The 16734-nt window shown below is 35.7% G+C and overlaps 1 protein-coding gene across 1 annotated transcript in view; it reads right to left on the bottom strand.

Moving 5' to 3' along the window:
• The window catches only part of LOC150098062 (F-box/LRR-repeat protein 12-like), a 41383-nt gene extending 26968 nt beyond the window's left edge, over positions 1 to 14415 (bottom strand). Inside the window, exon 1 of the mRNA XM_090406670.1 lies at positions 14228 to 14415. Coding sequence (XP_090262796.1) covers positions 14228 to 14403 — 176 coding nt within the window. The 5' untranslated portion in view covers positions 14404 to 14415. The remainder of the gene's footprint in view (positions 1 to 14227) is intronic.
• Between the last annotated feature and the right edge of the window lie 2319 nt (positions 14416 to 16734).

The raw sequence follows: 16734 nt of genomic DNA, 5'->3' as shown, positions 1-16734 counted from the left end.
AATGAATGGGTAAATTAGATGTAAACATTAGTCCAAAGGTCATGGGTGGGCCTGAGGCATTGGAAATCTCAGAAAGTGACGCACATTCGTTTCCCAGAAGACGCTCTGGGAAACGAATGATATGATCTCGCGATGTGCCGAAATTGACGTGGACGAAGAAATTAGCGGGCAGGAAAAGATCGCAGAAAGTACTAAGAGGGCACTATCGCAGCCAGTAAGAGGGTGCTAAAAAGGGGGGAAGTGAAGAGAAAATAAAAAGGGTTTGCAAGGCTTTTTTCGCCTGTTTTGCTGTATGATGATTTGACTTCTCTCGTGGACCGGTGGTTCCTGATGGTGTTTCTTGGCGATAGTTAGATATCGGAGGGTGCACCATTCCCTTCGATGTCTGAATTTCTGCTGGTACTGAAGCGTGAGATGTCGGCACATGCTGCCTTCGCTAAAAGTTCCAAAAGAATACTATTGCAGACGTATATTATAAACCGGCAGCTAGACATGAGGATGGCCCAAAACAGATCGAGAATAGACAAGGAAAAAAACGCCAGGTGTAGAGCATAGTTTAATCTGATGACCATAGTGACCCACCACGTGGACGCAGGCTTATGGAAAAATCGAAAGGTAATTCAAACAAAGGACAGTTCAGATGGACCTGGAGATCCTGCCCCAAGAAATGGGGCAGGATCTCCAGGTCCGTATAATTAATTATACAGTTGTATAATTACCCAGTCGGAAAAAAGGGAAAGATCATTGTAGTGTATTAATCGAGTATGGACAGTATTTGAGAACTTGAAGTGATTATTTAGCAGTGGCTGATATCCATAAGACAAATTGTTAGGAATGATTATAGATGATTGTGACTAGCTTAATATGCAAGACTATAATAGTAGGTAGAAAATTGAGTAGAAGTGTATAATGTGTATATTATGTGTGTTAGGTCTCTAACTCAAAAGATGGATTTATTGTTCATGTATTAGAGTATTAATCAGTTTGAAAAAGTTTGATTTAGCATGTCCTTGAACTGATTGAAAGTGAGATGGGTCTAAGTGTATAATATGTCTTTAAATTCCAATAAATATGTTTTTTCTTTTATACCTGAGTTTTGCCTGTGATATGAACCAAAACTACCACTCATTAATCTGAACCATAGCGGGGGGGATTGAAAGAAAGGCATAACATGCTATAGAGGTTACGACTGCAAACCAGAATTTACTTAGCCACAGTAGAGCATTTATTTTATGAGTTTAAGCACTAAATTTATTCACCTATGTGCACCAAAGGTCTGGAAAAGTCTCCCTGAATAAGAGTCCATTCTATTCTAAGATATTGGCTGGCGCAGCTTTAAAAAATAAATTTTTCAATATCTGAAGAGGAGATGGCCCCAGAAAGAAATTAGAGGATTTGTTTCTTTTAGCAAGGAATGACCTTTAACAGTCAGGGTAAGCACGTGAGTAAAATTAGGAATCGACTAGAGATAAAGAATTTGCTTTCCTCATAGAAGGAACACGTAAGAAGTCATACATACAGATATTAGAGTCAGGGAAATTTTATAAGTCTTGTAGTTATTGTAGAGAGATAAATTCATAAAGGAAGTAAATTATTTTAGGAAGAGCAATGACATAAAACGGTGCACACGGCAATACATAACAATGGAGCAGACCCGGCAAATATTTAACAGAAGGAAATGATTGACAAAATCCATCATATCGTTATGGAAGATCGCCGAGTATAAGTGAGTGAGGTTGCTGAGATTGTAGGCATCTGAACTGAATGGGTGTGTAATATCCTGCATGAAAAATTGCACGTTAAAAAGCTGTGTGCACAATTGGTGGCACGATTATCGACTGTTGATCAAAAACGCATGCAAAAAGACATTTCAACGCAGTGTTTGGCGATATTTAATCGCAATTCACAGGATTTTTTGCATCAATTTGTGACTGTAGACGAAACTTAGATCCATCACTACACACCTGAGTCCAAGCAGCAGTCAAAAAACAATGGACAATGCCCAGTGAAAGAGCACTGAAAAAAAGCAAAGACTGTTTTGTCAGCTGGAAAGGTGATGGACACTATTTTGGGGATTCCCAAGGAATTATCATGATAGACTATTTGGAAAAGGGCAACACAATAACAGGAGTCTATTATGCGTCATTGTTGGACCATTTAAAAGAAGAACGAAAGAAAAAACGGCCAACATGGTGTGCAAAAAAAGTGCTCTTTCATCAAGACAATGCACCGTCCCACACATCGGCCGTCACTATGGCAAAATTGCACGAATTGAGGTTCCAATTGGTTCCATCCATCGTATTTTCCAGACTTGGTCCTGTGTGACTTCTTGTTTCCAAAATTAAAAATTTGGCCCGGTGGGAAAAAAAAATTTCTTCGAAAGAGGATGTCATCAAAGCTGTCAATGACTGTTTTGCACAATTTGACAAATCCTACTTATTAGATGGAATGAAAAAATTGGAAACTTGCTGGACCAAATGTGTAGACCTCGATGGAGACTATGTTGAGAACAAAGGTGATTTTTTCCAAAAAAATATGATTAACTTATATTTTACAAACTTTTCAAACAACTCTCATAACTAGGGTTGCCACCTTTTGGTAAGTCCAAAGAGGGACACACTTATCGAATATGAAAGTCTTCCTCTCCTCTAAATGTATAAAATGAAAAAGCCAAAGTTGAATATGTAATTCTAACCTTATAAAAAATTAAAAGATTGAATACATTGGTACCGGTATTAGTGATTTAATAATATTTGTATTTTAAATATATAAGTTGTTCTGCTTAGGTGTAATTCGGGATGCTGAAAATTTTCTTAAAATTCGGGACAGGTGGCAACCCTACTCATAACAGCTTGGATATGGGTTTTCCATTTTAGATTATGATCTACGTGTATGCCAGATACTGGTAGCTGCAGACCCATTGAATAGCTTCGCAAATGCAGTAACTTCTGGGGTCGCAGGAAGTGGTATGATATTTAATTGGCAGGACTCTACCCTTCAATTCAAATAGGATAAATTTAGTTTTCTGAATGCTCATTTAGATTTTGTTTTCACTGAACCATGTATGTAGGCTTAATAAATCAAATTCCCCGTTACGCTTTAAGGTTGGCATGTAGCTTGATGAGAAAACTATTGCCATATTATCAGCATAGCTGATTAGGTTCCCTTTCAATTCCACTGAACAGAGGTCGTTTATATAGATAATAAAAAAAGTCCCAAGACTCCTTATTTTTATCTAGAACTGAGCCTTGGGGAACACCAGTTTTGATGAGTTGTTATTCACTCAAGCTGCCGTTTCTTTCAACTGCTTGCCATCAGTTTTCTAGTTGCTGGAAATTCTCAGAGAGAATTTTTCTTTCTAAATTAACTTGACTTGAAAGTAATCTAATCAGAATAATAAAATATTTTCAAGAAACAAAAACTGCGATACAGATAAATGATTACAACACTTACGTTAATGGGAGTATTTAATAAAACAACTTAAAATTGGTTATAGCGGCACGTGTACCATTATGACCTTTACAAGTAAACAGCATACCACAATATAACACTACGGTTACCGGGATGGGAATAAGCCTTTTATCCCCCCACACACACACCTGCACTTGGAGGTCTATAAAATCAAAGGACAAAGCACATTGTTTATTTCCTTCAAAGACATTGTTTGTTTCCTTGCAGTTCAAAAATTAATTAGAAGCACGGGTGTTTACAAGGAGGAGGTGGTGAAGTAAATGTGCGCCAAACAAATCTCTTACACAATACATGTATATACCGTATATGCTGGCACTCTCAAATACTACAGAAAACCCCTCGAAATCATGGGTCGTAATATACGGCGAGTATAAAAAGGGAAGCTTAATTTTTTGGATGAACATTTAGGTAGTTACAATACATCGTTATATAAGAAAATAGGCAGTGTTTATAAACAAATCAGATTAATATTTTGTTATATAAATTTATTTAAAATATTACAATAGATGTAAGTCTTAAAAAAACAAATAATAATTATTAACCTCAATTTTCATATTAATTTTCTTCATCGTCTGTTCAAAATAGTTCTTCAGATTCATTGTTTAAATGATCGTCATATGGATCCCAGTTCGAATCCGGTGAATTGATTTCGTTTTCATCGTCATCAGTGTCCCACAACAGATCATCTTCCGCACCATCCATAAGATTAGAGATACCAGTTTTTAAATGATTTTATTACAGTCTCTACTTTTACTTTATTCCATGTTGTGATCACAAAATTGCACAACATATCAAATGATGCAGCGTGCATAGATCCACCGTTTGTAAATGATTTTTCACCAGTCAACATCCAATTTTTTCACTCTTCTCGCATGCGATCTTTAAATCAAGCAGACGTCTAGTGGCTGCAATATAGAAGTTAAACCACCTGGTATAACAGCAATTATTATTTTTTTCTAGAAGACTTTTAGTGTTCTCAGTTAAATGACTACGAAACATATCCCATACTAATAAACTGCGTTTCTTCATTATACTGCCTGGTCGCGTTTCACACATTATTTATCCATAATTTCGCACTTTTCGTCCATCCATCCTTTTTCTTGAAAATGTACAAAAACACCTGAAGGAAATTTTATCTTAGGTTTAGTTTTAAGTTTGAAAATGATCATTGGTTTTAACTTGTTTCCATCAGCCAAACATTACATCACAACCGTAAACCTTGTTTTTTCATGACCTGTATTTCGAACTAGCAAACTCTTACTACCTTTAGACTCCACTGTTTTATTGCTTATCATATCAAAGCTCATAGGAGTTTCATCCATATTTCCAATATTTGACAATAGAAATTTATGTTCTTGTCTCAACTGAATACTAAATTTATGGAAACTGGTAATCTGCTGGTAGTTTTTGAGCAATTTTCGTTTTTTGTTGTATTACCAGATTTTGTCTGTTCATAAAACGATTACACCATCCTGAAGTAGCTTGAAAGTCTATACTTCCATCCGGATTCAGTCTTGACCATTTTAGTGCATATGATCTAATCATATTTCTTGTAACATTTTAGTGCATATGATCTAATCATATTTCTTGTAACAAGATAACCATTCTGCCAGTGTTCGAATTACCCATTCTGCAACGTGATTTTCCAGTTGCGGCCATCGGGTGATCCCCGTTCTCATCGCACTTTATTTTTTTTTGGCAATTTTTTTTAAAATATCTTCTTTCTTACTATCTTCTCAGTTATGTCAAACTGTCTTGCAGCAGCACAGTTATTAGTTTGTTTTGCCATTTCAATTACCCTTATTTTAAATCGAGCTTCATACTTTCTTCGTTTTGTTGCTGGTTCCATGATTTTAAATGATAACAATTTTATTATCATCTCATCTCATTATCCTTTTACCCTCTTTTACTTGCAGTGTCGAGGGTCTATTAATCAACGGACCTCAAGCCGTTCACAGGATAAGGTGGTCAGCCCTACACCCCGGTTTATCCTATGTCCGTAATGTTCAGTTCTTTTTGAAATGAAAAATCCCAGGATAAACTGGAGAAAAAAACCCTACTGTCCATGCCCAAGACCGGCTAACTTGGATATGGCTGAGGAAAATCCTTCAGCTCCTCACTTCTCCGACGGGAATCGAACCTAGGACACTCCTTCCCCAGGCATATGGTTGCGAAAGGCACAGCACTAGGTTAACCGTGCGGATATAACAATTTTAATACTGTAATCCTAAAATTAAAAAAAAAATGCAAAATTAATAATTAATTAAAATTCGGGCTAATCACTTTTAATTACGATAATTCGCGTAAATACTAAATCTATGCTATGCAAAAAAATAACGGATATAACAACAATGCCTAACGTTGCATTAATACAAGAAAGAAGAAATTGGGGGGTCGTCTTATACAACCGACATAAGCTTAAAACCTAAAAATAGCCGACATATACGGTAATTAGTCTCTTGGCTGAAAGTGTTTGAAGTGCAAATTTCAAAACATGGTAAAAAGAGTAAAATAATTCTAATATTAAGCAATATTTTATGGTTCTTTAACCTATTTTTGTTCAGGAGTGCCCCTTTTATTCAAATTTTAGGGCATTACTGATGTTTTATATAGACAGATATATGAAGAATATATAGGAGGAAAAATTCGGACATACCTTTGCAGGATGTTGTTGGCTGTCCTCTTATTCAGCGGTATCCCGACGTGTGGCGATATACGTCGTTCATCTGCTGTTAAAGGAAGGAAGTATGATTGAAAGGAAAGGGGGGGGGTGAAAAAAGTGGAGGTAGAGAGAGATGTGGGAAAATTATTGGTGAGGCAAGGGGTGTGTGAACTTTTTGAAAAACCCGTTTTTTTTTTTTTTTAATTTTTATTATTATTATTAAAGGTGGGCAGAGAATACTTTGGGATGGGATGAAAATATAAATTTGTTGGGGAAGGGGAAGGATAAGATGTGGTGGGAATAACGGAGGTAGAAGTAACGGGGTGAGTCGTTTCGACAGTGCGTAGTCTTGGGAGCTCGTGGGAGAAGTGGAGGCTGTCATGCCGACTTGGTGTTTCTCCAAGAGAAACAAAAAATTTCTATTTTCACCCCATCCCAAAGTATTCTCTACCCAACTTTAATAATAATAATAATAAAATTTAAAAAAAACGGGTTTTTCAAAAAGTTCACATACACCTTGTCTCATCAACAATTCTCCCACATCTCTCTATCCCCACTTTTTCCAACTCCCCTTCCTTTCAATCATACTTCCTCCTTTAAAAGCAGATGAATGTATATCGCCATACGCCGGGATGCCGCTGAATAAGAAGACAGTCAACATCCTACAAAGGTATGTCCGAATTTTTCCTCCTATATATTCTTCATATAATCTATCTATATAAAACATCAGTAATGCCCTAAAATTTGAGTAAAAAGCCGATGACATTATAAAAGGCGCACTGCTAAACAAAAATAGGCTAAATAACCATAAAATATTATTTACTTAGAGGAGTAACATGGGAATTTTCCCGGAAATAATACCTAATATTAAGCTTTTTAAAATATCACTGTTTGATGAAATGTTTCTTATAAAAATCTGAATTTGATATAAGTGGACTGTAATTAATATTGGCACAGCTTGTAGGAAATTTGCATCAATTGCCACCGATACATTTCTGAAGGCTTGTATTAAGCACGTAATAATCGCGTTTGCAAAATTCACGGTGCTTGCATTTAAACAAATACAGTATATTGATAAATAAATCTAGGTCAGTTTTGCACGAGGCAACCGCCTTTGTGAAATTTTATGCTAGTTGACTGCCATTTGTCAGCACCTAATTAACGTTATTCAGAAGTGGGGAAAATGTAGTTTTTGAAATCCTTTATCCGCAAACTCATGATTTTACTTCCATTACATTTCACACCCGGTGTTATTTTAGTTATTACCAATGAACTTTTCACTTTCCTCAGTTACATATAATACTTAAACGCCATTTATTAATTGAAATATGTGAATTTCAACCCAAATGTTATTTTTGAAAGGAAGGTAGGAAATAAAAAAAAGTCAATTCCACCGAAGCATATTTACGCGGCAGATATTTTCATCAGGAAAGACATTGAACTTCTGGTCAAATGATATAAAACCAGGTTGTTAACTCAAAACAGAAAAATCAACATCTAGAAATTAGAAAACTACAAAAATACCTGGGCGTGAATGCATACAAAGAAGAAGAAAAAACTTCCATTCTAAAACTTATTTTCTACAAAACTACAGAAACTGAAAAATTCTACACCTCATTTAACGAAACTGATGAAAAGGACTTCAGCATCCTACTTTTATCTAGTCTGCAAGTGCCTTTATCAGGGCATTTCATCTGAAGGTGCCCGTCTCATACGAGATTGGAAAAGTTTTTTTCCTCCCTGAAACTTGGGTTTTTCTTACCGAAAAGCAAGCGCACCGGATAGAAAAACACACGCAGTGATTTAAGGCCAACTGCATCGGCCTTAATTCAAAACAACTCACCCCAATCCCATTTTCCTTTAGTGCTGTGTCTTCTAACTGTGGCCCGCCGACCATTGGCATCCTTCAGAAGTTTGAAGGATGCTCATCTAAATATAACAACAGATGAGCATGCTTCAAAAAGCTTTGTAAATTTTTTTTAATTTAATTTTTGTAATTCTTTATTCATCATTCCTATTTTATTATTTTCCGAGAGAACATTTTAACCTAAAATTAAAAAAATAAATAAAAAAAACTGCATCAATTATCTCCTCAAAACCCAGAAATGTACCCACATGTATACTCAAACAGTATTCTTAACTTAATCCTCCCTTTAATTGCAATTACTTGCCTACGAGGACCTTCGTGAGATAACGGCATATGGCACTTCTTGTCGTTCAGGAATAAGAGAAACAGGAATAAATAAGTGAAACATGACTGAAAAATCTTCAGGAATGATGATTTTTTTTTTCAAGTTTTCCAATATTTTTACTCTGAATTCCTATATATTTTATTATTATATTCTGAGAAATCCTTTATATCATAGGATTATTGAATTAAAAATAATATTATTAACAGCAGGTGTATTATTAGTAGTATAGTAATACGTGCATTATTATTAGTAGTGGTAATAATAATAATAATTAATGTTATTCCCCCTCATCTTCCTCAACCTAATGATTGGTAGGATAGCAGTGCTACTTTACTAGGGAATAATCATAGAACAATATGGTTTCTTATTGCCTTTCTTGCCGATAACTGTTTCATGTCTGTAGATATGTGTGTGTTCATGGGACTGATTTGCCTGTTTCAGGGAGGAGAAGCTCTTCCATCTCCGAATTAGGCCTGCTAACTCGCCTTCAGCTGAAGAGGACTGATAAATATTATGTGCGTCGTACATGGGATTCGAACTCGGGTCTTTCTAACTAAAGGGCTTCGTTTATACCGAGTGAACTACGTAGCTCCATTATTATGATTATAGTACAGCAATTATTATGGGATGAATTTTACTCAAATTCAGTATTTGAAACTTTTGCAAAAAAAATTGTTGCACCGGTCCAATTTTCAGTTCAACTATATTCGGGGCTACAAAAAAACAACGTGTGTCGAAATTATGTATTTAAATAACTCTCTAACTCAGCGGAATTCGCGGAAGTTGTCGGCACAAGAAGCTGTCTGCAGAGTTCCAGTGACGTATTGGGGGGGGGGGGGGGGTGCGGAGAGGGCGATCCTTCCCCGGGCGGCACTTTGAACCTTTTGCAGTTAATTCTAAAATACAGTCTCGAGAACTCAGTTCCAAATATTGTAATACCACTGCGAATTTTCTTCACAATTGCTGTAAGTGCTAGTTGTGAGAGGAGTTTTTCTAAATAAAATTTGATTAAGAATTACTTACATTACTATGAAATAGACTTCGTCAATGTCATCGATGATTTTGCTAACAGAAAAGCAAGAAAAATAACATTTTAGAATGTTGAAATTAAAGTTTTACTTCAAAAATAAACATTGTGTTTTAATTTATTTCCCTATACGTCGTTTTGACTTTTTGTAGTATTTTTGGTGTGTATTGAGAGATGCGGCAAAAGCGCTAGTTACGCCACTGATTTTTAGTTCCGATTGTATGACTTTTATTATAACATTTTCGTAAAGAAGTTTCGAAATGATATTAGCAATTCCGTTCTGACGATGAAATTTTACAGTTAAGATATATGATTAGAGAAAATAGTAAAAAGATAACTGCTGTGGAGGATATAGTGCAGAGGACATATTAAATGAGCAGTTCATAAAGGTATTTCATCCTAGCGAATATGACATAATGTGGAGTTTGAGAGCAGTAGAAGGAGATGCTGACTGTAAGTGACCCAGTTCCCCATAAAAAGGCATATGGGGAACTGGGTACACATAATGTTAATAAGACAGTGAGAACTGATGATATATCACCATATGTTTTTGAGGGAATATACTATGGAGTTGATATCTGCCTTGGCATTCTTGTTTAATATGAGTCTTATACTGAGTCAAATTCCAAAAGAATGGAAGGAAGGAGGTAAGACTGCGCTTCTTAAGAAAGGTGACAGAACTCAAACTTGAAATTATAGGCCAATCTGTGTGTGCCAGGTGTTCTGATTAAAATGTTGCAGAGGGCCATTGCAGTTTAATCTGAAGGTTAATGATATTGGGAAAGGTTTGAATGTGGTGAGAACAATTATCCAGAATTGGGTTGATAACAGTGGTATTCTCTTTGATGGACAGCACAGATTTGCTAAAGGAAAGTCATGTTTTAGTAACCTGCTTACTTAATACAAAGGCTTTTGATAGATGGCCACACGATAAGTTCATACTTAAACTAGAATGGATGGGGTTGGGTATTAGATTAGATTAGTGAACTGGATTGGAGATTTGTTATCTGATAGGTATCAGCATTTGTGTACATAGGACAGCAATAACACAGAAGAGCAGTGGTGTGCCTGAAGGGTTTGTTTTAGAGCCAATTTGCTTAACCTGGAGGTTAATGACATTGGAGAAGGTTTGAATGTGGATATTCAATTGTTTGCAGATAAGGCAAAGCTGGGAAGAACCATGAGGAGTAAAGCAGATGATGTTGCTTTACAGGAGGACTAGAATAGCCTGAGTGAATGGATGTAGAGTATACATTTATTGAAGATATACTGGCAGAGTTGGAAGAAATAAAAGATCTGAAGGTGATAGTAGATAGGGATTTAAAATTTTGAGGAGACACTGCTACAATTTTGAGGACAGCACAATGAGGAAAGGTTGAGAAGATGCAATTTACAATTGACCGAGACCTATTAGTTAGTAAAGGATTCTTATCAGATTAACAGTGAAGACGTTTTTCAGAGAATGGTGAGAAATGAGGGTAGAATAATAATAAGAATAATAAGAACAACAACAAGAGGTCATTCTTGGAAGCTGTATGAAAGCAAAGGAATGAGAAGCAGGTTTTTTGCATGGAGAGTGGTGAATGATTGGAATGTATTGCTTGAGAGTGAAGTGTCTGCAGAGAATGTGAATGTATTTAAGGTATGGTATGACGGGTTGTGTGTATAACAGATGGACCTCCCATGATCAGTCTTTGACTCCATGGGGATCTGAGAATAATATTAATAATCACCTGGTAAACAGCAAGGAGAGAGAGAGGGGGGGGGGACAGACCTGTTTGTCTTTAACCAGAAGGAAATTTTGTTGATAGGGAAGAATGTATGGACTAAATTATGTTTTCAGGATCTTTGCAATTGCCTCTGAGATGCCAGCGACAGATGGAATAGGGACTCGTCATAAAAGTTCAGGATTCTTAGGGATGCATTTAAACTTCCTTGAAGTGAAGCCAATTCTGTGGATTTTATCCAGTTCTGTTGGTGATCCTCAGTCCAATTTTGGTTAGGAAGGTTTTTCATGTCATCAGAGAGGGCAGCTGACATACAAAAAAAAAAAAAAAGAAAGACCTGCTAACTGGAGAGCTAAACAGCAAATTAATACAATATTAATATTAATACTAAACTAAATTAATACAATATGTACAGTGGAAATATCACAAGTCAGCAGAAAATTTAGAGGCAAGAGCAATAATAATAGTAAGTACCTAATGGATTTCTGTTCAGGATATGAACTCGTCACTGCTAATACCAAGTTTCAACATAAAGATATGTGTACACTCAAATTCGGAGAACACACAAGAAATAAGAAAAGTCTTGTTGACTATATTATGTGACAAGACTTTTCTTATTTCTTATTTATATGGGATAACAGAGAAATTATCCAACTCACTAAACTAGCAGTATACAAGAAGACAGTGTTCAAACCAATTTTAACTTTTGGATCTAAGAACTGGATTAGGAATAAAACATTTAATCAAAGAGTGGATACAGCAGATACAAAGAGTTCTAAGAAAAACTACTCAATATTGTTAGCATTCACAAATTCATGAATGTGAGAACAGAACTAATGTAAGGTGGTATAGTTACTTAAACAGAATGGGAGAGAAAGGTTAACAAAACTGGTATTTGATGCCATGATGAAAGTTAAAGGACCCAGAGGAAGAGCAAGATATCTACCCATTTAAGGTTACATTATTACTAAACTCCTATTAACAATTTCCTGCCAAATTAGTCTGTTATTTATCAAGATTCCAATATTGTCTGTTCTTATATTTTATTCTTTTAAGACACTTTTAACTACATGAATCTACCTATATCTTGCTCTTCCTCTGGGTCCTTTAACTTACATCATGGCATCAAACAGAACTAATGTAAGGTGGTATAGTTACTTAAACAGAATAGGAGAGAAAAGGTTAACAAAACTGGTGTTTGATGCCATGATGAAAGTTAAAGGATGCAGAGGAAGAGCAAGACATAGGTAGATTCATGTAGTTAAAAGTGTCTTAAAAGAATAAAATATAAGAACAGACAATATTGGAATCTTGATAAATAACAGACTAATTTGGCAGGAAATTGTTAATAGGAGTTTAGTAATAATGTAACCTTAAATGGGTAGTATTATCATAGCATCCTGTACATCCTCTGAGGATACATATCAGGAATTTCATGATGATGATGTAAAATCCCCCACTAATGTAAACAAACCATTTAAGAAGAAAGTCAGGATTGGCAATTTAAAGGGAATAATAGAGGAAAAGAGAGAGAGAAACCGTGCTTCAACTTTCCATTTATTTTGTTTGCAAGTAGGTTGTAAAGCTTGCTTGAGCAAAATATAGGAGAAATGCCTTGTGGAGGTTGGAATAAAATGCATTTACTGAGCTTGCAAGAATCATTATTAAGGAGAAAAAATTTTTGTTGTCTGAAAATAAAGCAACTATACCAAAGAACTATTTTGGAAAATGGAAAACCACTTGGTCATACATTTCTGCTACAGTACTTTATCTTAGAACATTTCATAATGTGACTATTTTACTTAGGTAAAATTGCTTTCATCAAGGTTGGTTGGTTGTTTATATTATGCTAAAGTAATAACTATGGTTATGAAGATAGTATATTATGCTTGGAAATTGCATACGTTCTCTGGTGTTTAGCATATTAGGTGGTTTGAATAAAACCTGAGGGGGAAACTCTTGTCACCTTGGAAACTGGCTAACTCAGCTTTAATTCAAATCATATAAATACTCCTCTCTTACTATAACTGGAATCAGAACTAGGTCTTTCCAAACAAAGCCTATGAACAGTATCACTACTACACGCAAACCCCACTATGAAGATGTACTTGCATTAAACCCTCTTGGATATGTGTTAATCACTTGGTGCACATTTGCTAGTCTCATATTAAGGTGGAAAGTTTTCCTTCACAGAAACTCAAGTTTTTCATTCTAAAAAGATGCATAACCATCTGATCAGATGCACTTAAGAGTCATAATACACTGACGTAGCAGTATTTGTTACTTCAGCAACAACTTCATGCACAATGAAAATTAGATTTGGTGAATTAAAGTGTCCATTTGCAAAGGAAAAAAGTGCAAGGAACAATCTCAGCACTCTTCCCAAAAATTTTATAACTGATTTTCCTTGACTGATTTAATGGAGTTATCATCACATGTACACACTAAAGGATAAAATATAAAATCAAAATTCTCTTAATAAATATTATATAAAATTAATAAAGTGTTTATGATACTTAAGAACAATGTATGTATATATTATACGTGTGTGTGTGTGCGCGCGCGCGCGGATCAATGATGCCCTTTGATTGGAAAGACCTTGGTTCAAATCCCATCTAGGATATTATTATTACTATCCCATGACCTCATGGAGTCAAAGACTCATCTGGGAGAATCTTTATCGTGCTTTCATGCGAAGGTAAGTTAGCCATTCTCATACAGCAGTGAGAGGATTTTTCAACCTGTAAAATAGGCCGGAACAACACACAATTTACAGGAGCCAACTTATTTAGCTGTGACAGGCCATTGTCCCTAACATGAAAGCGATGACGAATTGAACATTTTTAAATATAACTTTCTTTAAGAGTATGTGCATCTATTTATGAACCCTCCATTTAATGTCAGCACAGGATCTGTGTCCTCCCGGACAAAGTCAAAATAAAGACCTTGGTTGGAATTCCTGGTCACACAAAGCTATTTGTCAACAGATTAAAATAATAATATACCAAGAAATCTGGTTTTCACTTGTTTCCATGCAGAAATTAGAAGACCACATTTCAGGCATAAAAGAATAATAACTTAAATAAAATGACATAGAAAAACTCATTGAAATTAAAAATAATAAATAACAAGTCGTATGTGTACTCACCTGGAGCATTTACAGAGTTCAACAAATGTGAGATGGCAAAAAACATACAGTAAAATTGAGTCAGGTAAAAGATTTATATGTAGAAATTTTGATCTTCCACGAAACCCACGAAGACTATTAGAGCTTAAGTCATTTTCGTCTTCTTCCTTTGCCTGTTGACAAAAACAATTCCCCATTCCACCATGAAAAGCGCGTTGTTTACATCGCCATTCAAACAGCAATGATTGCAGCAGCTGCTTCCCTAGAAACATGCGATCCTGTTGGTGACCTTGATAAACATATGCCTCAACTAATTTGACCTTAACTTGTGGAATTGGCTCAAGGCATAACGATTTATGATGCCTCTCGCGATGTACTAACCTGTTCGTATAGAATAAAAATCCGATTCTTTCTAATAAGTGGATTTATTTATTTCTACCAAAATTAAATTATATTCATTTTGAACCAATTAAATCACTCTATAAAAAAAAATCTACTTATTTGTGGAGAATACGAACATCTTGTAATATATATAATGGATTAGCTAGAAGAAGAAAAATTATAAATTATCACTTTAAACTTTTGTTTGTTTTTCTTATAACCACTTGCCAATTTGCCTTATTTATATTCTGTTTGTCTCTATTGTAATACTGACTTCCTGGTAGCTATCAAGGACTCACTATAACCTGTTCTTGTGGAATGAAAATCCGACTCTCTGTAATGAGCAGATTAATTTATTTAATCCAGAATGAAGCTACCATTCATTGGTACATATCCAGAGCTGGATTGACTATTACGCAAAATAAGCCCTTGCTTAGGCCACCAAAAGTAGAAAGGCACCACAGAGATTTTTCCAAGCTATCATTCATGTTTTTCACATGAAAAATAGCAGAAGATTGGAATACATTGCCTGAAAGTGTGTAGTGACTACTGAGACGATCAATGCATTTAAGTCATGTTATGATGAGCAGTGTGTGAGAGTGGAACCTCCCGGGATGAGTCTTTCCACTCCATGCAAGTCTAATAATAATAATACACTGGTGTCCAAAAGCTAAGTACGAACAACATCTTTATCTGAATATGAAAAAATTTCGTAACTGCATCCAAATAAGGACATAAATATATTAACAGCATACTCATAAATTATATTACACAAAAAATGGGTTATAATTTCGTACAAATTAAATTCCAATATATTTTTGGTAAACGTTACAAATTTCCTAAGGACGTAGTTAAGACATTAATGTATAGTGCTTACAGAAAAGTATGCGAAGAGAACATTTCAGTATGGAATATGTACGCCCTGAACTGCAGTAAATTCTCACAATATCGTACCATGCTTAGCACCAGATGATTCAGTTATTGAGGCCAGCTAGTCGACTCCTTCAGAGCAAGGATAAGACCTTGTTTGTTTTCTGGAGAAGAATTTGGAGCAGAATGCGTATTCTATGGGATTGAGATCTGGTGAGCGTTCTAGCCACTCGCTTCGATTAATATCCTCGGTCTCCAGAACAGTGGTGGAGCTAGAGCTTTTGCCACCTGGGTGGTCCCTGAGTTCACCGCCCCTCTCAATACACACCAAAAATACTACAAAAAGTCAAAACGACGTATAGGGAAATAAATTAAAACACAATGTTTATTTTTGAAGTAAAACTTTAATTTCAACATTCTAAAATGTTATTTTTCTTGCTTTTTTGTTAGCAAAATCATCGATGACATTGACGAAGTCTATTTCATAGTATTGTGAGTAATTCTTAATCAAATTTTACTTAGAAAAACTCCTCTCACAACTAGCAACACTTACAGCAATTATGAGGAAAATTCGCAGTGGTATTACAATATTTGGAACTGAGTTCTCGAGACTATTTTAGAATTAACTGCAAAAGGTTCAAAGTGCCTCCCGGGGAGGACTGCCCCCTCTTCCCCCCCCTAGCTACGCCTCTGCTCCAGAAGTATCTCCAATTTTGTGGCATTGTCTTCCATAAAAATGAATTCTTTGTCTACAGCCCAAAGAACAAACGAATATGACGTTGAACAACTCGTTGCAATATCGTTCACTAGTCATAGTTCTTTTTTCCAGTACTAGTAGCTTGGTGCGTCTATTAAGCATAATGCTTCATCACACCATGATCAAATCACTGTCGCATCTATTCTTTTCAAGAACATTCTCGCGATGATAAGCAATACAACTTTCACCCCAGATCAAGTGTCGTCTAGAATCGGAGGAAAGACTAAAACGACTCTTATTTGTAAAGAGTACATTAGCCGATTAGTGATTTGTTCGATTTTTATAGACACAATACTACTGAATACATGCTCTGCGATGAACTGTGGATAAACGGATGCAGGCTACAGGCCTTCCTTCGTATAGATTTATTTGTCGCAGACGTCTTGCCACAGTTTGTCGAGATATCCATGTACCTGTGCTTGAATGGAGCTGACTTGCAAGCTAACCCGCCACGGTGCGTTGATTGCGTGTTTTACTGTTATAACCAAAAATCTGTCTTCATACTCAGTGGCAGAGCGAG

The sequence above is a fragment of the Typopeltis vanoorti genome, chromosome 16 (assembly GCF_054136105.1).
Source record: "Typopeltis vanoorti isolate ZY-2024b chromosome 16, IOZ_Tvanoo_1.0, whole genome shotgun sequence".
NCBI classification, from domain to species: domain Eukaryota; kingdom Metazoa; phylum Arthropoda; class Arachnida; order Uropygi; family Thelyphonidae; genus Typopeltis; species Typopeltis vanoorti.
This window is presented reverse-complemented; position numbering and strand designations above follow the sequence as displayed.